The sequence below is a fragment of the Hypanus sabinus genome, chromosome 15, assembly GCF_030144855.1.
Source record: "Hypanus sabinus isolate sHypSab1 chromosome 15, sHypSab1.hap1, whole genome shotgun sequence".
Classification (NCBI taxonomy): domain Eukaryota; kingdom Metazoa; phylum Chordata; class Chondrichthyes; order Myliobatiformes; family Dasyatidae; genus Hypanus; species Hypanus sabinus.
Window position 1 is genome coordinate 61523907 of NC_082720.1, and position 25701 is coordinate 61549607.

General features: G+C 44.6%; 1 protein-coding gene across 1 annotated transcript in view; it reads left to right on the forward strand.

The window, feature by feature from the left end:
* The first annotated feature begins 6690 nt into the window (after window positions 1-6690).
* The window catches only part of LOC132405257 (uncharacterized), a 178600-nt gene continuing 159589 nt past the window's right edge, over window positions 6691-25701 (forward strand). Inside the window, exon 1 of the mRNA XM_059989941.1 lies at window positions 6691-7022. Within this exon, the coding sequence (XP_059845924.1) occupies window positions 6701-7022 (322 nt within the window). The 5' untranslated portion in view covers window positions 6691-6700. The remainder of the gene's footprint in view (window positions 7023-25701) is intronic.

Below are 25701 nucleotides of genomic sequence, written 5' to 3' on the forward strand. Positions count from 1 at the left end.
TATACTCACTGGAATTTAGAAGATTGAAGGGGAATCTTATTGAAATGTATAAAATTCTAAAGGGATTGGACAGGCTAGATGCAGGAAGATTGTTTCCGATGTTGGGGAAGTCCAGAATGAGGGGTCACAGTTTAAGGATAAAAGGGAAGCCTTTTAGGACCGAGATGAGGAAAAACTTCTTCACACAGAGAGTGGTGAATCTGTGGAATTCTCTGCCACAAGAAACAGTTCAGGCCGGTTCATTGGCTCTATTTAAGAGGAAGTTCGATATGGCCCTCGTGGATGAAGGGATCAGGGGTATGGAGAGAAAGCAGGTACAGGGTTCTGAGTTGGATGATCAGCCATGATCATACTGAATGGTGGTGCAGGCTCGAAGGGCTGAATGGCCTACTCCTGCACCTATTTTTTATGTTTCCATGTTTAAAAGAGTTGTGTACCCTATCTATATATATGTGCCTAAGACTTTTGTACAGTACTGTATTTGAGATGGTCAAATCTGGTAGCAACTTGCATGGAGAGAAGTTCAGTAAACACAAGAGATTCAAAAAAGGAAAGGAAGGAAAAAATACTTTCAGTTGAGCTGGACCCTTCATATTTCAGAGTATTTTGACGTCATCCTTCCCTTTTCAACTAAACGAGGAAGATATGCAGTCAGCAAGATGCAACGTACAACTACATGATAGTGATCAGATAATCCACCATAAAAATAGTTGCTGAGGGATGAAAACTGGGCAGGAAGACAGGAAAAGAAGCCCTTTACTTTTCTTCCAAGTACTTTCTTGACACTGTGCATAGGGCTGGCAGAGTAATAGATTCATTGGACCAGTGGCCAAACAGAATCAAGCTTTATTGTCACTGTCAAAAGTCATGAAATCCGTTGCTTTGTGGCAGCAGTACAGTATGGGCTTAACAAATTACTACAGCATCAATGAAAAACTACACAAAAACAAATACTGACACACAACCAATTTGCAAAAGAAGAAAAAGCAGCAAATCCAAAAAAATAATAAATAAATACATAAATAAATAATACCAAGAACCTGGGTTGTAAAGTTGCTCCAGCACTGAAATATTTCAAGTTCATGTTTATTGTCAGAGTCATTCTTACCCAGGGTATAGATGCCTTTAAAATTAGGAACAACACCATACATAACAAACATGTCAAATATGCATTGCATAAGTTTAAAATAATAGAAATTATACATAATAGTATATGTCACACTGAATAAGAACATTGCATAAGCATGTCAGTACAAGTTCAGCAAAACAGTGTGAGGTGGAATTATAGATTTTTAGGTGGGTTCAAGAATGTGCTCGCAGTGGAGAAGAAGGTGTTGCTGGGGTGCGGTCAATACTATGTGTGCACCATGTGATGCATGATGGAGATTGTAATGGTTACTTGCAACATGGCCTGGTATGGAAACACCAATGCCCACAAATGGAAAATCCTCTAAAAAATAGTGGATAGAGCCCAGTCCATCACAGGTAGGGAGGGCGTTACCCCTGATAGTCTGGCTGTATCCACTACTTTTTGTAGGATTTTTCATTCAAGGCCATTGGTGTTTCCATAAAAGGCTGTGGTGCAGCCAATCAATATACTCTCCACCACACATCTATAAAAGTTTGTCAAAGTTTTAGATGCCATACTGATTCTTCGCAAACTCCGAGGGAAGTAGAGGTGCTGCCGTGCTTTCTTTGTAATTGCACTTACGTACTGGGCCCAGGACAGATCCTCTGAGGAAATTATCAATGCACTCAGTATACAACCGGAGTTCTCTGTTGTTCTTGGTTACCATTTTCATTCCCCTTACCATTCCCACAATGATATAACTCTCCTCAGTCTCCTTCACTGTCAGGGCAAAACTAAATGAAAACTTGAAGAACAACTCAGATGCCACCTGCGTAGTCTACAACACATCTACAATGAATATTAAATTCTCCAATTTCAGGTGATCTGCTCCACCTCTCTCTCCTGCTCTCTTCTTCTGATCTACCCAGATCATTTCAAATCTCGTCCCTTTCTATCCCCAGCCTCCGTCACCCAATTTCTTTCCCCTTCCCCACCTAGTCTCTGGCCATCACCTACATCTCCTTCCATTGGTTCCCTACCCCTATTTTTTTCCATCTGCCCACAACCTCTCTCTACAGCTATTTGTCTCTCCCACCTGTCAGCTCCCTAACTCTGTTGCTATCTCAACCCTTCAATATCCCATCTGAATCCACCTTTCAAGCTTCTTGTCAGCTGTATTTGGCAGCTCATCTAGGTGAAGAAAAGCTCTGATCTCAAACCCCTGTTACCCTCTCAAGTTCAACCACAGCTTCAAACTTCTCTTTTTTGGGATTCACTTATCCACCTACTAGATCTTGCTCCCTCAACCCCCTCAATTATTTAAACCGGCCATCTTCCCTCTATCTTTCAGTCCAGATGAAGGGCCCTGACCAGAATCATTAACTGTCAAATTCTTCCTCCCCACTTCCTCCACCATTCCCAAGCAGATGTTGCTTGACTGCTGAGTACCTCCAGTAGCTTATTATTTTATTTTGCTGACGATTTTACCATCTGCATTTCCTTGCAGTTCTATTCAGCACGTCTGCTTATCAAAGAATTTAAGTGTTTTACAGACTGGCGACAAGTTTCATCATCTTGAACAGAGTCAGAATCAGAATCAGGTTTAATATCACCGGCATACAGTATGTCATGAAATTTGTTACCTTGGCTGCTGCAGTACAACATAATGCACAATTATGGAAAAAATGTCTGCAAGTAGTGCAAAATTAGAAATTTTAAAATAGTGAGGTAGTATTCGTGGATTCAATGTCCATTCAGAAATCAGATGACAGAGGGAAGAAGCTGTTCTTGAATCATTGACTGTGTGCCTTCAGGCTTCTGTACCTCCTCTCTGATGGTAACAGTGAGAAGAGCTCATGGCCTGGGTGATGGGTGTCCTTAATGATGGATGCTGCCTTTCTGAGGTATTGATCGTTGAAAATGTCCTGGATCCTGGATGCCAGTGTTCATGATGGAGCAGATTATGTGTACAACTCTATGCAGCTCATTTTGATCCTGAGCAATAGCCACCAACAACACCCCCCCCCCCCCACCTCCATATCAGACGGTGATGCAGCCAGTTAAAATACTCTCCATGAGACATCTGTAGAATTTTGTGAATGTTTAGATTGTCAGAGACATTGACACCCAGGAGCTTGAAATTGCTCATTCTTTCCACTTCTGCTCCCTCTATGAGTACTGGTATGTATTCCCTTGCCTTACCCTTTCTAAAGATCTTATGCCATCAAACATTTAAACTCTCCAACAGTGAGGTGTTCAATGGATGTTGTGTCTCCATGATACACAAGCCAGGGAAGTACAATATGGAGAGCAATGAATTGCCCAATGCAGCAGCTCCTCCTCTCCACTCACTGATGAATTGAAAGGAATGGTAGAGACCAATGCTGTTTGGCACCAGTGGTGTTGAAGGAGTTGCCGGTCAACATCAAACTCAAAGTAAGAATACCTTAGGGACTGTAGCACCAGATTTCTTCTCAGGGTTTCTTCCAAAGTTTTCTCCATGAGTGGGTACAGCTGCAGGGCAGCAGAGGTTTGAGATTGGAGCTTTTGTTCTCCTAGATGAGCTGCCAACATCAACTGACAAGACCCATCTGCCCAAAGCCATTGGTTTTAAGTTACCAGTAATCTGTCTTTGTCCTTTCTCCTGTCTGTAGAAACAGCACTGTCAGACTTATTAGCTAATCCACACATGAAGCCCAGAAAGCTGGACTTAGTTGTTAGAAACTACTTAAGATGCACATCATTGGGGGGATTTAAGAGGTAGTGGGAGCTTATCCCACTACCACCCCCATCAATAACAACTGTAAGGAACTGAACACTCACTGTTTTGTTTATATACTTTAGTTGAGATCTCTCAGTGCATTGCTAAGACATTATTATAAGACACTGGCATAAAAGGAGAATGAGGCCAATCAGTCCATCAAGTCTGCTCTGCCATTTAATCATGGCTGATTTATTGTCCTTCTCAACCCTTTCTTTTGGATTCTCTGTGTAACTTTTGACACCTTTATTAAGCAAGAACCAGTCAACCTCTGCTTTAAATATATCCAGTAATTTAGCCTCTACAGCATAAAATTCATCACCCTCTTGCGGAAGAAATTCCTCCTCACCGAAGTTCGAAAGGGATGACTCTATAGCCAACTCTTGACTTCACAAAAGAGTTAGCAAAGTTCACATACACTATGCAGATGTGACTGTTGTCAGATCACAGGATATCCAGGTCCGCAGAAATTGCCCCGATCAGCTCCCTCCTGTCATTTTATATATAGACACTTCCTGGCCATGTAAGGGTTCCAAGAACTGTTAGTAATCCAAAGATTCAGTAAATTGTAAATGTTAGCTGAGATTACAGAATTTGCACTGGTAGATTATTTAGCTACAGATCTTAGTTCATTTTAGATCCTGTTTTAAATTAGTTAATCTGGATAATCTGTACTACAGATTCAAAACTAGGCAAACTACAGAATTCCAGAGTAAACATGAGGAAACCTGCAGATACTGGAAGGACAACCCACACACACAAAATACCGTCTGGGTGGCCTCCAACCTGATGGCATGAACATTGACTTCTCCGTTAATGCCCCTCCTCCCCTTCTTACCCCATCCCTGATATATTTAGATTTTCCCCCCTCCCCCTTCTTTTTCTCTCTCTCTGCCCATCACTCTGCCGGTGCTCCCCTCCCCCTTTCTTTCTCCCTAGGCCACCCATCCCATGATCCTTTCCCTTCTCCAGCTCTGTATCCCTTTTGCCTATCACCTTTCCAGCTCTCAGCTTTACCCTGCCCACTCCAGTCTTCTCCTATCATTTCGCATTTCCCCCTCCCCTTCCTACTTTCAAGTCTCTTACTATCTTTCCTTTCAGTTTGTTCTGACAAAGAGTCTCGGCCCGAAACATCGACAGTGCTTCTTCCTATAGATGCTGCCTGGCTTGCTGTGTCCCACCAGCATTTTGTGTGTGTGGCTAGAATTCCAGAGTAGAAAGTTTTAACCTGTACTTCAAAGGCTCAGAATCAGACTCAGGTTTGGTATCACTAGCATATGTCATGAAACTTGTTATTTTGCAACAGTACATGGTAATGCATAATAATAAAAACTGTAAGTTGCAAAAAGTGCATATAAAAAAGGAAGTTACATTAAGTAAGTAGAGCAAGAAGAGCCAAAATAAAGTACCTCCTCCTTGATGATATCAATGAGAAGAGGGAATGTTCTGGGTGATGACAGTCCTTAATTATGGATCCCACCTTTTTGACTCACAATTAGATAGCCTACGGGGGTTTGCGAGCACAGAGCTTTGGAGCCTCTACGCCATGGGGGGCCGGTTGACAGAGGCTTAAAAGTGAGGCTGAAGTTTTCGAATAAAGTTTTTTTCCTTCGACTGAAGTTACCGACTCCGTGTCGTAATTTTAGCGCTGCGTGTAGCACACCGCTACAATTGGTGACCCCGACGGTCCAAACCATTTTTGGACCAGAAATGACCGACGCCGCCTCTGTTCATGCGGTTTCGTTGAAATTGCCGGGTTTCTGGACACAGCGCCCGGACCTACGGTTCCAGCAAGCCGAAGCCCAATTCCACGTTCGCCAGATCACCTCAGAAGACACCCGCTACTAGTACGTGGTGAGCTCCCTCGACCAGGACACAGCGGCCCAGGTCGCGGAGTTCGTACAGTCGCCCCCGGCAGACGGCAAGTACACGGAATTCAAAGCCCTGCTCCTCAGGACTTTCGGACTCTCACGGCGCGAGCGGGCTGCCCGTTTACTGCACCTGGATGGCTTGGGCGACAGACCTCCATCGGCTTTAATGAATGAGATGTTGTCTTTGGCCGACGGACACACACCCTGCCTCATGTTTGAGCAGGCATTCCTGGAGCAGCTGCCCGAGGACATACATCTGCTGCTGTCCGACGCAGATTTCAGTGACCCCCGGAAGGTGGCAGCCCGGGCGGACTTGCTGTGGAACGCCAAAAAGGTGAGCGGGGCGTCCATTGCACGGATCTCCCAGCCACGCTCCCAGCAGCAAACCAGTCCAGGCCCGGCCGCAGAGCCTGCCAACCCCCGGCCCAATGAACACTGGTGCTTCTACCATCAGTGGTGGGGCGCAGAAGCCCGCCGTTGTCGCCCGCCCTGCAAGTTCCCGGGAAACGCCAGGGCCAGCCGCCGCTGATGGCTACGGCGGCTGGCCATCGGGATAGCCTCCTGTATGTGTGGGACAGAAGGTCGGGACGCCGGTTTTTGGTCGATACTGGGGCTGAGATCAGCGTTTTACCTCCAACGAGTTACGACACCCGCAGCAGGGCACCGGGTCCCACCCTGAGGGCCGTGTATGGTAACACAGTAAGGACCTATGGCACCCGCCAGGTGCAGCTACTGTTCGGCTCCAGCCAGTTCACGTGGGACTTCACACTGGCCGCCGTAGCCCAACCGCTTCTGGGTGCGGATTTTTTGCGGGCTCACAGCCTGCTGGTTGACCTGCCCAGGAAGAGACTGGTACACGCCGAGACCTTTCAGACGTTCTCCCTGGGTGCAGCCCAGTTGCCGGCCCCTCACCTCGGCTCCATCACGCTGTCCGACAACGACTTCACCAGGGTCCTGGCGGAGTTCTCATCGGTTCTGGCACCGCAGTTCACAGCAGCCATGCCCAGGCACGGCGTACAGCACCACATCCCGACCCAGGGACCACCCCTCCATGCCTGTGCTCGGCGGCTTCCCCCGGACAAGCTCCGACTGGCGAAGGAGGAGTTCCAGAGGATGGAGGAATTGGGGATCATCCGGCGGTCCGACAGCCCATGGGCTTCCCCCCTGCACATGGTGCCCAAAGCGACGGGAGGCTGGAGACTGTGCGGCGACTACCGCCGGCTGAACGAGGCTACCACACCGGACCGCTACCCTGTGCCGCACATTCAGGACTTTGCGGCAAACCTGCACGGCGCACGGATCTTCTCCAAGGTAGATCTCGTCCGGGGATACCATCAAATCCCGATGCATCCTGACGACGTCCCCAAAACGGCTCTCATCACCCCGTTTGGCCTTTTCGAGTTCCTCCGCATGCCGTTCGGCCTGAAGAATGCCGCACAGACGTTCCAGCGGTTAATGGACGCGGTGGGACGGGACCTGGACTTCGCGTTCATCTATTTGGATGACATCCTCATACCCAGCGGCAGTCGTCAGGAGCATCTGTCCCACCTCCGTCAACTCTGCGCCCGACTGAGTGAGTACGGTCTTACAATCAACCCTGCCAAATGCCAGTTCGGACTCGATACCATTGACTTCCTGGGCCACAGAATTACTAAAGACGGGGCAACCCCTCTGCCCGCTAAGGTAGATGCGGTCCGCCACTTCCCCCGACCCACCACGATCAAAGGCCTTCAGGAATTCGTAGGTATGGTCAATTTCTACCGCCGCTTCCTCCCTTCAGCTGCCTGGATCATGCGCCCCCTGTTCGCCCTGATGTCGAGTCCGAGCAAGGACATTACCTGGGACGAGGAGTCCGCCGCCGCTTTCGTTCAAACGAAGGAAGCTTTGGCTGACGCCGCAATGCTAGTACATCCCAGAATGGACACCCCTACCGCCCTCACAGTGGACGCATCAAACACGGCAGTCGGTGGGGTGCTGGAGCAACTCATCGCAGGTCGCTGGCAACCCCTGGCATTTTTCAGCAAACACCTGCGACCACCCGAGCTTAAGTACAGTGCTTTCGACCGGGAACTGTTGGTGCTCTACCTGGCAATCCGGCATTTCAGGTACTTCCTAGAAGGTCGGCCCTTCACCGCGTTCACGGACCACAAACCGCTTACCTTTGCGTTTACGAAAGCATCCGACTCCTGGTCATCCCGCCAGCAACGCCACCTGTCCTACATCTCTGAATACACGACGGATGTCTGGCACGTCTCGGGTAAGGACAATGTCGTGGCGGATGCGCTCTCTCGCCCTACCGTTCATGCCCTTTCCCCAGGGGTAGACTTTGAGGCGCTGGCAGAGGCACAGCAGGCGGATGAGGAGATTCCGAGTTACAGGACCACAGTCTCTGGTCTGCAGCTCCAGGACCTCCCCGTGGGCCCGGGTGAGAGGACCCTACTCTGTGACGTCACCACCGGCCAGCCCCGTCCCGTCGTCCCGACAGCCTGGCGGAGCCGCGTTTTCGACTCCATTCATAACTTGGCGCATCCCTCCATCCGGACAACTGTCCGGATGGTTTCCAGCAGGTTCGTTTGGCACGGACTCCGCAAACAGGTCAGTGAATGGGCCAGAACGTGCATGCACTGCCAGACGGCCAAGGTGCAGCGGCACACCAAAGCCCCACCGCAGCAGTTCCATCCCGCTCACCGGCGTTTCGACCACATTCATGTGGATATCGTGGGCCCCCTGCCAGTGTCGCGCGGAGCGCGTTACCTCCTGACTATCGTGGACCGGTTCACAAGATGGCCAGAGGCGGTCCCGCTCACCGACACCACCTCCGAATCTTGCGCCCGAGCCCTGATCGCCACCTGGATATCTCGCTTTGGTGTACCAGCCCACATTACCTCCGACAGAGGCGCCCAGTTCACCTCCAGCCGGTGGTCAGCTATGGCCAGCCTCTTGGGGACTCAGCTGCACCACACAACTGCCTACCACCCACAGTCGAACGGGCTAGTGGAGCGTTTCCACCGTCACCTGAAGTCGGCCCTCATGGCCCGCCTGCGAGGAGCCAACTGGGCGGACGAGCTTCCCTGGGTCCTACTCGGCATCCGCACAGCGCCCAAGGACGACCTGCACGCCTCGTCAGCCGAGTTGGTATACGGCGTGCCCCTGGTCGTCCCTGGGGAGTTCCTACCAGCCCCAAGGGGGCAAGAGGAAGAACCCGCAGCAGTCCTGGGCAGACTTCGCGAGAAGCTCGGTAACCTGGCCCCCATACCCACTTCACAGCATGGGCGGCACCCGACCTGCGTACCCAAAGACCTACGGAACTGTAAGTTTGTGTTTGTACGAAGGGGCGGGCATCAGCCACCGCTGCAGCGGCCATACGAGGGGCCGTTTATGGTGCTCCGGAACAACGGGTCCACGTTCGTGCTGGACGTTGGGGGGAAGGAGGAGGTTTTCACAGTGGACCGCCTCAAGCCGGCCCATGTGGACCTGGTGCAACCGGCCGAGTTTCCGGTGCCTCGGCGCAGAGGCCGACCTCCCAAGCAGGTTCTGGCCCAGGCTGTGGACATTGGGGGGTGTATCGCCGGTTCTGGGGGGGGGGGGTTATGTGGCGCCCCATTTCCTAGCGTATCCGAACCGACTCACAATTAGATAGCCTACGGGGGTTTGCGAGCACAGAGCTTTGGAGCCTCTACGCCATGGGGGGCCAGTTGACAGAGGCTTAAAAGTGAGGCTGAAGTTTTCGAATAAAGTTTTTTTCCTTCGACTGCAGTTACCGACTCCGTGTCGTAATTTTAGCGCTGCGTGTAGCACACCGCTACAGGCAGTCTTTAATTATGGATCCCACCTTTTTGAGGCATTGCCTTTGAAGGTGTCCTGGTTGCTGGGGAGGCTAGTGTCCATGACGGAGCTGGCTGAGTTTACAGCTTATTCTACAAGGAAAGAAATGAAAAATGAAGGGAAGATAGCCAATAATATGAAATAAGATACCAAAAGTTTTTTTCAAATATATAACTAGTAAAAGGGAGGAAAGAGTAGATATCATATTGCTGGAAAATGATGCTGGACAGGAAGTAATGGGGGTCAAAGAAATGTCAGAGGAATTTAATACTTTCACTGAACAATTCTGTTTGGCCAATGAAGTATGAAAATGTGAATTTTACCTTTGTAGCAATTACCACATCAAAATGGGATCTTCTTGATCACACAGAGTCAGAAGAAATGGATGAGATTCAAGTATTTTGAACAAGAGAAAATCTGGAGTTGCTGGAAATCCAAGCAATACACACAAAGTGTTGGAGGAACTCAGCAGGCCAAGCAGCATCTATGGAAAAGAGTACAGTTGACATTTCAGGCCGATTTCCTTCAGCAGGACTGGAGAAAAAAAGATGAGATGTAGATTCACCAAAGAAGACATTAGCAGTATGCCAGAAATTTGAGAGTGTCAGGTAGCAGTAGTGAGTGTTTTTTGCTTTTACTAAGAAGAAGATGCTTGGGAAAATAGAAGGTTTGAATGTAGCGCAGTTACCTGGACCAAATAGACTACACCCCAAGGTTCTGAAAGGTAGCTGAAGAGATTGTGATCTGAAAGTGTTTGTTGAAGGGATTATAGAGGCAATAGTGATGAACTTTGAAGAACCACTAGATTCTGGAATGGTTCTGAAGTATCCGAAAATTGCAAATGCCATACCACTCTTTAAGAAGGGATGGAGGCAAAAGAAAGTAAATTATAGGTCAGTTAGCCTAACTTCAGTAGTTGGAAGATGTTGGAGTTTATCATTGAGGATGAGATTTCGAGGTAAATGGAGGCACATGATAAGAAAAGGCCAAAGTCAGCATGAATTTCTTAAGGGAAAATCTTGTCCAACATATCTGTTGGAATTCTTTGAAGAAATAATAGGCAAGATAGACAACCGTGTGGATGTTGTTTACTTGGATTTTCAGAAGGCCTGCATGAAGGTGTTGCACGTGAAGTTGCTTAACAAGATATGAGCCCATGGTATTGCAGTAAAGATACCAGTATGTATAGGAGATTGGGCAACCAGCAGAAGGCAATGAGTGTGAATAATGAGAGCCTTTTCTGGTTGGTTTCTTAGTGGTGAGGAGTGTTTGTTGGCTCTGGGCATGGACTCGCTTGAATTTAGAAGAGTTTAGAGGGGGTACCACATTGAAACCTTTCAAATATTGAAAGATGGACATGGAGAGAATGTTTCCTATAGTGAGTTGATCTAGGACCACAGATAGCTTGGAGGTTAAGTCAATGGGCATATTTAAAGAGATATTGATAGGTTCTTGATTAGTAAGAGTGTCAAGCGTTACAGGGAAAAGGCAGGAAAATAGGGTTGGAAGGGAAAATAAATCAACTATGATGGAATGGCGGAGAAGACTCAATGGGCTGACTGGCCTAATTCTGCTCCTATGTCTTTGGTTTCTTAGATTAACCCAGCCAATTGCAACAAGACATGCTTTTGAAGATATACTGAACTTAGGAGGATTAGAATTATAACATATTTCTGGACACAGCCTTATAATGAAATGAAGCTTAAAGTCTTCGTAAGTAAAAGATGGAAAGATACAGTTGCATGGTATTAAGGTCAAGGAATACAAATTATTCACAGAGACATTGCAATGTGGTTTGATTTAATCAGTGTTTGTTGGAGCATGATTTTATTCAATGGGTGATGAATGCTGGAATCTATAAATTCTTGATTAGTACGAGTAAGAATGTCAAAGTCTACAGGGAGAAGGTAGGAGAGTGGAGTTGATAGTGATAATAAATTAGCTATGGTGACATTGTGGAACAGACTTAATGGGCTGAATAGACTAATTCTGCTCCTGTGTCTTTTGGTCTTATGAACATAGGAGCTGGGGCAAGACATGGATGCCTAAATCAGCTTTGCCATTTTGTAAAAACACAGCTAAATTAACATTGGCCTCAAGTTCACATTTAGGACTTCCCTATCCATAAAGATAAAAGTTAACCTTATTTGTCAGTTGTACACCAAATCATCCAGTGAAATACATTGTTTGTATCAAACCAAATCAGTGAAGGTTGTGCTGGGTGTAGCCCACAAGGGTTGTCACTTTTCAAGCACCATCACAGCTTGCCTACAACTCACCAACCCTAATAATATGTCCTTGGAATTGGGGACCAGAAGTCTGTTTAACATAACCTTGAATATTTTCAATCCAAAGCCTTCTGTGACAAACAGCTCCAAAGACTGGCAGGCCTCTGAAGAAATTCTTCCTCAGCCCAAACTTAAATGGTCAAATCCTTATACTGAGGCAGACTTTCAAATGAAGCAGAACCTCCATCGTTCCTCAACCCCGCCTTCAAGAGGGTCATCTTGGCTGAGTCAGCACATTGTACTGTATGTCTCAATTCCATGGTTATTTGTTTGATAGGACACCCAAGGATAGGAATATTAGAATGGGAGAAGCCTGGACTAAGAGATAAAGCAAGTCAGCAAGAACTGCATAATGGGAAAGTGATGCAGATTAAAAGCAGAGATTTTTATTTAAAGATACAATGTGGAACAGACCCTTCTGGTCCAGTGAGCTTCACCACCCAGCAACCCACCTAATTATGCTTAGTGTTGTGCTAACCACTGCGCTTTATAGTACAGGTGACCCGGGCTCAATTCCCTCCGCTGCCTGTTAGGAGTTTGTATGTTCTCCCTGTGACTGCATGGGTTTCCTCCTACATTCCAAAGAGATATGCTTAGGGCTAGAGAGTTGTGGGCGTGTTACGACGGCACTGGAAGTACGGGAACACCTGCGGGCCCTCCATCGCACACACTTGGACTGCGTTGGTCGCTGATGCAAAGAATGCATTTCGCTGTATGTTTCAATGTTTCAAGGCACAGGTGGCAAATAAACCTAACCTGAAGAGCCTCACATTTTGCAGCAGTGTGGTATTTTTCTATCTAGACTGGGTCAGATGGCTGATTGGTTTAGTTGCTCTTCTTGTGAATATAAGACCCTGCTGGGCGTCGGTATGGGTTGCTGCAAGTCCCATTCATTGGTTTATTAGTTAACGGTGGGGAAGCCTCGTGGCCTCAAACCATGGTGTCACCCGGAGAAGGCATCGGAATCAAGCACTCCGCTGGTGTGCAGGAGGTGGGTGTGGTGCAATGTCCATGCTGCTACCCCCCAGTTCTGGTTATATTGTAATTAGCTGAAGTCTGCACCATTCATGGACTCAGGGACTTGGACTATATGTTTTTTGTGTGACTGTATTTTACTGCTATCTTATATGTACTTGGTATCTTGAATGTGTTATATGTTTTTTTATGTTGTGTATGACTGTTGGTGCTATGTTTTGCACCTTGGCCCCGGATTAAAGCCGTTTCATTTGGCTGTATTCATGGGTATTCATGAATGGTTGCATGACTATTGAACATGAACTTGAATTCATATTTGGATTATGATAACTGAGGACTAGATAATAACAAAAACTTTAATGAAGGGAAAGACTTAAAGCAGCATGGTCAACCCTTTTGGGAGCATGTGCCCATACTGCAGGTAATCTTCCAAAATATTCTCTCACATACCATAATAATTCTGAACAGAGATTATTATTGATTAATGAATTAGTAAAAATAATAATGAACTTCTTTTTTTTTAAAAAAAGATGAGTCCTGTTGCTTATTTCTGTGTTTCCATAATTTTACTATTTTAAAAAAGTGCAACATAGACAGATTGGAATAAATGAAGCATTTTAGCAAACCTGTTCAAAAATTATTAATATTAATCTTTTAAAAAGACAACTGGAAATCAGCATCATTTCTACATGGCAGTGTTATTGTAACCATTTACTATCCAAATACTCATATGTAGACCAGGTCTGTGAGGATTTCAAAACATATCATCCAATGTCATGGGTTCTCGCAAATGTCTAATTGGTGCAAAAGCTGGTGAGAGTCATTTCCTCTGAAAACACATCACTGCTCTCAGGATGAAGAATATTTCTCACAGTTTCATTTAGCATGAAAGATAATCATTATGTACCTCTTTATTCTGAGTGGGGTTTAAAGAGTCGAGGGGCAGAACTGCGTGCTGCATGCCAACAAAAGTTTTGTGTGCGCTGTTGTACATGAATGCCATACACTTGCCACCCCTGTCCCTAAGGTACTTCCCCATCTCTTCTCCATCACTTTTCCAATCCTTCCCCTTCCCGATTCCTTCCCTATCCTCCTCATCCTTTCCCACCCCTTCCCCACCCCTTCTGCTTCCTGGTCCCTTGCTCATCCTTTCCTCATCCCTTTCTTATCCTTTCCTCATCCCTTCCGCATCATTTCCTCTTCCTTTTCCTGATCCTTTCAACATCCCTTCCCCATCTCTTCCCCTTCCTTCTCTATTCCTCTTACCCACACCCTTTTCTTTCCTTCCAATTCCTATCCTTACCCATCCCTTTTATTTCCCCTTCGCTTTCTACTTCCCCTTTCTTTCCGCTTCTCCATCCCTTTCCCTTTTTTCCTTCCACTTTCCTTCTTTTCCAATTCCCCTTCTCCTTTGCTTTATCTTTCCCCCCTTATCATCAGCAAACAAAATTTGACATGAAAAACAGGAGTTAATATAAATGGGCCATCCTTTCCTTTCCCTTTCCCCTCCCCTCCCTTCCCCTTCTCTCTCCATTCACCGCCTCTTCCCCATCCCCTTTCCTGACCTTTCTCCATTCTCTTTCTTCTTCCCTGTCCCATTTTCTTTCCTTTGACTTCACCCTTCACTTTCCCTTCCCCTTTCTCTTTCCGCCTTTTCTACCCCTTAACTTAGAGTCATGGAGAAGTAGAGCACAGCAACAGGCCCTTTGGCTCATTTATTCCTTGCCAAAACCATTTAACCAGCCTCCTCCCATCGACCTGCACCAGGACCACAGCCCTCCATATCCCTACTATCCATGTACTTATCCAAACTTCTCTCAAATGTTGAAATCTAGCTTGCAGACAGCACTTGTGCTGACAGCTCATTCCACACTCGCATGACCCTCTGAGTAAAGTAGTTCCCCCTCATGTTTCCCTTAAACTTTTTATCTTTCATCCTTAACCCATGACCTCTGGTTGTAGCCCCACTTAACATCACTGGAAAAAGCCTGCTTGCATTTACCCTATCTATACCCCTCATAATTTTGTGGACCTCTATCAAATCTCCCCTCAGTTGTCTACAGTGCAAGGAATAAAGTCTTAACCTATTCAATCTTTCCTTATAATTCATGTTCTTCAGATTCAGATTCAGTTTATTGTCATTTAGAAACCACAAATGCAATGCAGTTAAAAAATGAGACAATGTTCCTCCAGAATGATATCACAAAAGCATATGACAAAACAGACCACACTAGAAAATCCACATAACGTTTGGCAATCCCCAATCCAGAGTATGGAGAGGCTGCTGCGTATTAATATCACACTACCGTCTTAGCGTGTTCCCTGGAAAGGAGCTCCCAATCCACCAGACAAACAAGACCAAAAACTAAAGCTACAAGACCTGCACAAAACCGCATAGTTACAACATATAGTTACAACAGTGCAAACAATAGTATAATTGATGAAAAAACACACTATGGGCACAGTAAAAATAGTCCAAAGATGTTAAAGGACTATAAGTTCAAAAGAAATCACCACACAGTTTCCACAAGTGCCCAGAGTCCCAACAGACTCGCCATCCCACGCCGGTGGCAGAAGGGAATACCTCCGCTATGGACTTCCACGGCACCGCCCGACTCAGCCCACACGCAGCACACACCAAAAGCGACCTGACCGCAGCGGACTCCAAGTCAGTCGAACCTCCAAGCTGACGACCATCCCCTCCGGAACAGCTTCTCCGAGTACCATCCTCTGCCGAGTGTATTAAGATGGCCCCACCAATGGCCATCGACAATGTGACCCAGAGGACTGGGGGCCTGTTCTTCCCAGCAGAGTCCCGGACCTCACAGCAGCAGCAGGAACGAAGGAGGTCTTCCTGGAGATTTCCCGATGTTTCTCTATGCTCCCACGTCCGTTTTCAATTGATTATGATTGCGCACGGCACCCCACTTCACAAATAACAGATAATCAGCTCCGGAGTGGCCACTGCAAGCTGCGTCATGCCACCATCTTGGAAGTACACCTTGAGAGAGATAGAGAGAATTTTAAAGTTTAGGTTTACGTACCTGAGAATTCAGCTGTCCGGGGTCTCTTGTAACTTATATAATACACATTCAATAGACTCTTCTCCTCGCTTGCCCATTACCTTGCCCTTCCCTTTCTCCAATGAATCACTCTTCTTTCAAATCAGATTCTTACTTCTTCAGCACTTTAACTTAATCACCAATCACCTCTCTGCTTCCTTCTGACTTCACATTCCAGCTTATACTTCTTCTGCTTCCCCCACCTTCTTATTCTGGCATCTTCCCCCTTCCATTCCAATTCTGATGAAAGGTCTTGGCCTGAAACATTAACTGTTGACTCATTTCCAGAGATGCTGCCTGACCTGCTGAGTTCCTCCAGCATTTCGTGTGTATTGCTTGCCATCTCAATTGCCCGCATTTGGCTTATACCGCTCGAAACATTTCCTATCCATGTACCTGCCAAAGTGTATTTTGAACGCTGTCAATGTACCTGCCTCAACCATTTCCTCTGGCAGCTCATTTTATAGGCAGATCACTCTCTGAGTAATGAAGTTGCCCTTCAGGTTCTTAATAAACCTCTCTCTTCTCATTCCATACCTAGTTCTTCATTCCCCAATCCTGGGATAAAAACTGTATGCATTCACCTTACTTCTGCCCCTCCTGGTTTGGTCATTCCATTATAGGAAGGATGTCGAGGCTTTGCAGAGGGTGCAGTCAAGGTGACATGGCACATCATGATGCTGATGAATGATGATGCAGTCGATGTTTATCAGGATGCTGCTTGATTTGAGGAGTTGAGCTGCATAGAGAAGCAGAACAAAAGTGGTGGATACAGCCCAGTCCATCACAAGCAAAGCTCTCCCCACCGCTGACATGGACGTTAATATGGAGCACTGCACAGGACAGCAGCGTCCATCATCAACGACCCTCACCCTCCAGGACATGCCCTCCTCCTTCTACTACCATCAGGATCAGACGCAGGTTTAAAATCACGGACATATGTTGTGGAATTTGTTAACATAGTGGCAGCAGTACACTGCAATACATGCAAGACAGAAAAAGATAAGTAACTCAATTATGGTAAGTATATATGTATATTAAATAGTTAAATTAAAAATAGTGCAAAAGTAGAAATAATAAAAGTGCTGCAGTGTTCATGGGTTCAGTGTCCATTTAGGAATCGAATGCAGAGGGGAAGAAACTGTTCATGAATTGAATCACTGAGTGTGTCTTCAGACTTCTGTACCTTCATCCTAATGGTAGCAATGGGAACAGGGCATGTCCTGGGTAATGGGGATACTTAATGATGGACGCTGCCTTTCTGAGGCACCACTCCTTGAAGATGTCTTGAATAATATTGAAGGCTAATAGCCAATATGGAACTAATTTAACAACTTTCTGTAGCTTCTTTTGGTTCTGTGCAGTAGCAACCACCCCCCCCGCCCCCCACACACACATACCAGGCAGTGATGTAGCCTGTCAGAATGCTCACCATGGTACTGCTGTAGAAGTTTTCAGGTATCATAGGTAACAAACCAAATCTCCTCATTTTCTAATGAAGTATAGCCACTGTCTTGCCTTCTTTATAGCTGCATCGATATGTTGGGACCAGGAACTTGAAATTTCTTACCCTCTCCACTTCTGATCCCTCTAAGAGGATTGGTTCATGTTTCCCTCATCCTACCCTTTCTGAAGGCCACAATCAGTTCTTTGGACAGGAAACACAGAAGCTTTAGGTCACACACAAACAGGTTTAGGAATACTTATTACGCTACAACCATCAGGTCCCTGATAACTTCCTTCAGCACTACTCTAAGCAGATTCTACAACCTACAGACTCAATTTCAAGGACTCTTAAAACTCATGTTTGCAGTATTTTTTTTATAATGACATATTTTGTCTTATTTTGCATATGGCTATTTGTCAGTCTTCTGAATATTTTTTCATAAAATTGGTGGAATTATTTTCTACTTGTGAATGCCTGCAAAAATGAATCTCAAGAATGTGGCAACATCTATTTAATTTGACAACAAATTTACTTTGAACTTTGATTTCTCTAGTGCAGGGGTCGGCAACCCGCGGCTCCGAAGCCACATGCGGCTCTTTCATCTCTGTGCTGCGGCTCCCTGTGGCTGGAAAATAAATGATGAGTATTTAATAAAAATGTATTTTATGTTAGTTTTTTTGGATTTTGAAATGTAATTCTAAATTTGAAGATTATGGTGATCTTGTACAATCTAAATAAAACGTTGTGGCGACCCATTTCCTGGCACATCCAAACCGGCTCACAATTTGCCAGCGTTCCGGCTAAGGGTGATAGCCTACGGGGATTTGTAAGTACGTGTCTTTTGGAGCATCCGCGCCCACTGGGGGGGGGGGGGCAGGTTGAGAGAGGCTTAAAAGCAAGGCTGTGTAGTTCGAATAAAGTTATCTTTGACTGCAGTTTACCCACTCCGTATCATTATTTTAGCGCTGCGTGTAGCACACCACTACAACGTGTTTTTATCGCTATTAATATATGTCACCACTGCCAATGCCTGACACCTGCCAGTGCGTGATTTCTTTTCATTTTTTGATCCAAGGTAGGCTAACGATGTAGTAACCTTCAACCCAACGTCTTTTTTTCGGAGTTCAAAATGTTTTTGTTGCATGCAGAAATGTAATTTCGTTTGCTCTGCAGGAGTTCATCGATTTCATAAATGCAACACATTATAGTTTGTTTATACATAGCATAAAGGCAAAAATAACATTGTATGCAGTGTTATTTCATTTGAAATGTCAAACGGGTTTTGTGGCTCCCAGTGTTTTCTTTTCTGTGGGAAGCGGGTCCATATGGCTCTTTCAGTGGTAAAGGTTGCCGACCCTTGCTCTAGTGTATTGGAGGCTGAGGAAAGATCTGATAGGTGTCTATAAGACAATGAGAAGCATAGATGGACTGGTGAGTGGCGGGGTGGAGATACATTTCTACTAAAGGAGGTGTAAGGTGCCCTTTCCTTCCACTAGCCTGCATGTCACCCTTGGGCAAGGTATAGTACTGCTTAGCCCCCTCCCCCCCAGTCCATGGAGCAGGTGCTGGTTGGTCGTAATGAGCAACAGGTTCACAGCACAAGCCCAGGTTATGCAACCACTGACGCCATGCAGATGATCTCTGAAGAGTATTGATAATTGTTGGGGTCACCCATCTTGTAAAGACGTGACCCAGCAGAAGGCAATGGCAAGCCACCTCTTTTGAAAAATTTGGTAAGAATAATCATGCTTATGGAAGGACCATGATCGCCCATGTCAATACGACATGGTACAAACCAACTGTGACAGAGTAAGCAGACAGTATCTTTTTCGTAGGGTTGAAACTTCAAATACCAGTGGACATACATTTAAACTGAGAGGGAAAAATCTTAAAGGAAATGTATAGGACATTTTTGACATGGAGCATAGTAGGTCCTGGAATGAGCTAGAGGTGAAAGCAGATACCATAGTGGCATCGAAGAGGCTTTTAGAAAGACACATTAATATACAGAGAATGTAAAATAGAGATCATATTTAGGGAGAAGAGATTTCACTTAATTTGGCATCATGTTTGTTACAGATGTGTCAGCTGAAAATCCAGTCCCTTTGTTCTACTCTTCCATGTTATATATTCTTATTTGGAAACATATAAAATTTGGTCAAGGAATCAAGGGAGAGAGAGAACCACTAAGAGATGAAAACAAATTGCAAAACATTTAGTGGCATATAAAATGCAGGTATTAGCTCCAGTAAATATGGACCCCTCACATGCAAAGACAGGAAAATTATAAGGGGAAGTCAAAAATGGTAGAAAAATAAATATATGCTTTGCGTCTGTCACCATGGTGGAAAACATAAGATTATTTTTGGAAAGAATTGAGAACCAATGATCTATGAGAGTGAGGAACTTTAAGAAATTAAAGTGTGAAACACTGTTGAGGAAAGCAGCATCCAGCATCAGGAACCCCCTGCCCCCACCACCATCCAGGTACAGGAGCCTCAAGACTCACACCACCAGTTTCAAGAATTGTTACCCCTCAATCATCCTTGAAATGTTCCCTCAACCTATGGATTCACTTTCAAGGGCTCTTCATCACATGTTCTCAATATTTATTGCTTATTATTTGTTATTACTATTTTGTTATTTTTGTATTTGCACAGTTTGATGTCTATTGCATGCTGGTTGAACACCCAAGTGCTCTTTCATTGATTCTGTTATAGTTATTATTCTATTATGGATTTATTGAGCATACCCACAAGCAAATGAACCTGAGGGTTGTATATAGCAACAGATATGTACTCTGATAATAAATTTACTTTGAACTTTATTCAGACAACAGTAATTGGGTTAAACTTCAAGAAATCTCATACTCGTTGACCAAGATCTTGGAAAGTTAAAAAGGACTTTCTGGAGACTGTGGTTTCATTACATCCTGCCAAAGGGTCTAGGCCCGAAACGTCAACCGTACTTTTTTCCATAGATGCTGCATTTTGTGTGTGCTCCATTACATTAAATTTTGCTTGGCTTCCAACCTGGTTCCATATATTGAACGATGACCACCATGTTCTGTCAAAGTTGGGAAAATGTTCACCATTTAGTCTGACATCAATGTGAGGGAAAGTGACAGAGCCTGTATTACCCAGGACATTGGTATCAGGGCACTTGGAAAATCAATATATTATTGGAAAGATCTTAAATGGTTTGAAAGAGAAAAAAATGTGATTGACAAAGCTGCTGGTGTACTTTGAGTCTGCAGTTGACTTGGGTTGATGAAGGTGGATTCAGAAAAGAAATTTCATAAGTTAGAACCCAAGAATTCTTATTCAGCATTTATGTTCCTAGGACTCGATGTTATATTGGTATGCATTGAAGATTCAATTATACACAGTAAGTAGAGCATGGAATTAAAAGAGATATTTTTGGGAAGATCATTATGACACTATATTTAAGACCATAAGACACAGGAGCAGAATTAAGCCTTTTAGCACCGCACGTCTGATCCACTATTCCAATATGCCTGATTAATTTTCCCTCGCAACCCCATTCTCCTGCCAACTCTCTGCAATGTTTCATGTTCTTACTAATCAAGAACCTATTAACCTCTGTTTTACTCATGCTATCTTCCCACTGCCTTAACAGGAATAGAGTTCTTGTCCTCACCTATCACCTTATGAGCCTCTGCATCCAACACATCATTCTCCACAACATCTTCAGTGGAATCCCACCAGCAAGCCCATCTTTACTGCCAACCCCCCCCCCCCCCCCATTCCACTCTGCTTTCTGCAGGATTTATTTTCCCCATGATTCCCTTGTCCATTCCTCCCTGCTCACTAATCTCTTCCTGACCCATATGTGTGCAAGTGACAGAAATGTCCCTTCACCTCCTCCCTTACCTTCATTCAAGCCCCAAATAGTCTTTCCAGGTGAGGCAGCACTTCACCTGTGAATCTGTTTGGATTGTCTATTGCATGTGGTTCTCCCAATGTGTCCTCCTCTATATTGGTGAGACCTGACAATAGGTTGGGGGACCACCTTGTTGACCACCTCTGCTCCTTCTGCCAAAAGCGGAATTTCCTGGTGACCAAACATTTTGACTTTTGTCCCCATTCCCTTTCGGACCTGATGGTCCATGGCCTCCTCTTCTGTCAAGAGGCCACTCTCAGAGTGGAGGAGCAACATATCATATTCCGTCTAGGTAGCCTCCAAGCTGATGATATGAACAAAAATTTCTCTTTCTGGTAATTTATTTTCTCTTCCCCTTCCCTCTTCTTTTCTTCCCCACTTTGGCCTTATACCTCTTTTCTTCACCTGCCTATCACCTCTACATGGTGCCCCTCCTTCTTCCCATTCTCCCATGGTTCAATCTCCACTCCTATTATATTCTTTCCTCTCCAGCATTTTACCTTTTCCACCCACCTGGCTTCACCTATCACCTTCTAGCTAGTCCTCCTTCCCCTCTCCCCACCCTTTTATCCTGGAGCCTTTCCCCTTTATCTCCACTCCTGAAGAAGGGTCTCATCCCAAAATATCAACTGTTCATTCATTTCCAAAGATGCTGTTTGACCAGCTGAGTTCCTCTAGCATTTTGTGTGTGTTAATCTCCATTTTAAATCTAACCAATGATTTGGCCTCCACAGCCACCTGAGACAATGAATTCCACAGATTCACCACCCTCTGGTGAAAAAATATCCTCTTCATCTCTGTTCTAACTGGATGTTCCTTTATTCTGAGCCTGTGCTTTCTGGTCCAAGACTTCCCCATTCTCTCCACAAGCACTCAATCAAAGCTTCAATTAGATCCTCCCAACCTGCCCCATTTTTCTAAACTCCAGCAAATACAGACCCAGAGCCATCAAATGATACTTAGACATTAACCCTTTCATTCAGATCATTCTCATAAACCTCTTCTGGACCCTCTGCAATGTCAACATATTCTTACTTATGTATGGCTCCCAAAAACTGCTCACAATATGTGCGAATTCTTCCGTACCTGTGTGTTTGTGTGCGTGTGTGTGGTGTTTGAGTTTATATGTTTTAGAGAGAGAGCGAGAGAGAAAGAGAGAGAGAGAGAGAGAGAAAATGAAGAATTCTCTGCCATATAACACCATCATTTTACACACTCAATCCCTCTTCCAGCCCTGCCCCACTCCCTGACGTCCTTGCGCTTTCCCACAAACTTCTCCACTTTCACACTCCAGTCCCCAGTAAGCTCCAGTCCCCAACTGCCATCTACACATTCCAAGAAAAGAAACCATAAGACCATAAGACATAGGAACATCAGCTCACCAAAGTTTTACCTGCCACTCCATCATGGCTGATTTATTATTTTTCTCAACCCTACTCTCCCTATAACCTTTGATGCCCTGACTAATCAACAACCTATCAATCTCCGCCTTAAATACTTAGCCTGCACAACCGTCTGTGGTAATGAATTCCACAAATTCGTCACCCTGTGGCTAAAGAAATGTTTGCCTCATTCCTGTTCTAAATTGACATCCCTCATTTTTGAGGCTGTGCTCTCTGGTCTTCAGTTCCCCCCTGTAGGAAACATCTCCATTTTATCCAGAGCTTTCAATATTCAATAGGTTGCAATGAGATTTAACTGTTACTCATTTAATTCATTACCAACAAACTCCTCTGTTTTCATGCATTGCTTGCGAAGTAAAAGCATTTCAGGATGTATATTGTATACATTTCTCTGACATTAAATGTACCTTTGTGTTGGCGCGTGGCCTAGTGGGCAAGGCATTAGGCTAGTAACCTGAAGGTCACTGGTTCAAGCCTCAGCTGAGGCAGCGTGTTTGTTTCCTTGAGCAAAGCCCTTAACAACACATTGCTCTGCGACGTTACCAATGCCAAACTGCATGGGTCCTAGTGCCCTTCCCTTGGACAACATCGGTGGCATGGAGAGGGTAAGGCCTGCAGCTTGGGCAGCTGCCGGTCTCCCATACAACCCTGCCCAGACCTGCGCCATGGAAACTCCAGGCGCAGATCCATGGTCTCTCGAGACTGACCGATGCCACCATAAACGTACCTTTGTGACCTTTGGGAAGTTAACCTTTTGGGAATCCTGCATAAAGACTCCCAACTCCCTTTTCACCTCTGAATTTGAAATGTGCTTCCCATTTAGAAAATAGTCCATGTCTTTATTCCTTCTGCCAAAGTGCATGATCATGCACTTCCCTATATAACATTTAATCTGCCTCTTCTCTGCCCACTCCCACAAACTGTCTAGGATCTTCTGCAGACACCCTGCTTCCTCAATCCTATCTTCCCTCCACCTATATTCATATTGCCAACAAACTTGATCACAAAGCCTTTTCTTCACCAAATTTCACATCAGTTCCTTCATCAAAATGTTTGACAAACAACATGAAAAGCAGCTGTCCCAACACCAAACCAGAGCCAACCAGAAAGGGCCCCCTTTATTCCAACACTTTGCCTCCTGCCAGTTAGCCAGTACCTTTCCTGTAATACCGTTGGATTTTACCTTGTTAAACAGCCTCAAGTGCAGCACCTTGTCAAAAGCTTTCTGAAAATCCAAATAAAGAGCATCCACTGAATCCTCTTTGCCTATCTTGCCTGTCATTTCCTCAAATATTTCAAACAGATTTTTCAGGCAAGTTTTCTCTTTCAAAAACCATGCTGACTTTGGCCTATTTTATCATGTGACTCAAAGTACCCCAAAACCTAACTTTTAGTGGTATGCTGTAACATCTTTCCAACCACTGGCCAGGGTAACTAAACTATAATTTCCTTTCTTCTGCTTCCCTTTTAAAGAGTGGAGTACATTTGGTATTTTCCAGTCCCAAGGAATCATTCCAGAATATAATGATTCTTGAAAGACAGTTGCTAATGCTTTCATAACATCTTCAGCTACCTCTTTGAGAATCCCGGGATGTAGTTCATCTGGTCCAGATGACTTATCCACTTTCATGCTTTTCAGTTTTCTCAGCACCTTCTCCTTAGTAATGGCGGTGGCACTTACTTCTACCCGGGCTCATGTAATTTTGACATTCTGCTGGTGCCTTTCACAGAGAATACTGAGGCAAAATACATATTAATTTCCTCCATCATTTCTTGTCCCTCATTACTATCTCTCCAGCATCATTTTCCAATCTAATCTCTCTTTTACTTTTTATATATCTGAAACAAAATTGTATTTAATATTGTTGGCTAGCTTAACTTTGCATTTAATCTTTTTATGGTATTTTAGTTCTCTTCTGTTGACTTTTAAAAGATTAAAGGTCAAAAGATCGAAGTGCATTTATTATCAAAGTAAACAACCTGGAGGTTTGTCTTCTTACAGGCAGCCACAAAACAAAGAAACCCAACATAGCCTGTTAAAAAAATGTTAAAAACTCAATGTGTGAAAAAAAGAACAATTCATATAAACAATAAAAAGTAAGCAAATATTGTTAGCTTAATGAGCCCTGTGGCTTGCCTTAGAGCATTAAGCTTCTAGGGTTTTTGAGCTTGTGCACTTACTAATCAATATCTTAATTAGAGTTGTTAAGGCCTTGTGCTTTTTTTTTGTAATTTAATTTTTATTGAAGTTCATCATCAAACAAACATTTCCATGAGATGTATTTCAGACATTGTACATATCTATTATATAATCATATATATCACAAATCTCCACAAAGTATTTATCTGAGGTATACAGTTATAGAAAAGAGTGGAAAGAATAAACAAGCAAACGGAAAAAAACTATGTACAAGTAGGGAGTGATTGTTTTTCACAACAGATTCATTGATTTGTGAGAATAAAATCAGGCCTATGAGGTATTATGTAGATAAACTATTTTTCCAGTATGAATCAAATTGTTCCAGCATATGATTAACAGATGTTGTTATCTTCTCCATTTTGTAAATGTCCATTGTAATTTCCATCCATGTATTTAAAGTTGGGCTCTCCTGTGTAACCATTTCCTAGTAAGCATCTTTTTACCAGCCACCAACAGTATATTCATTAAATATTTATCTCTTTTCAACCATTCTTGAAGTGTATATCCAAAATATATGGTCTTATTCTCTAAGGGTATTTCACATTTAAAGATGTCTTATAGGACTTGAGCTTGTCAAGTTATTCTGGCATGTTACCCGCGTTCTATGATTATTAAAGAGGATTCTCCTTTGGTGCCTGAGGTGGGGCTGTTATATCGGAGAGAATGAATTATCTTGTGGTGTCACTCATTCTGAGGCTCTGCTGGTATTCCAATGTCTAACATCTTGTTTCTGTCCCTTCCTTGGGATCGTGCTGTTGCTCCACATTTGGGACCAGTCCTCTGAGAGCACACCATGACAGAATAACCCCAACATGCCTATGGACGCAGGGGAGGTTCTGAGCTTCTCCAGTCTAAGTTCAAGACTTTTTCTAAGATTCTCTGGGTCAACAAGGTTCG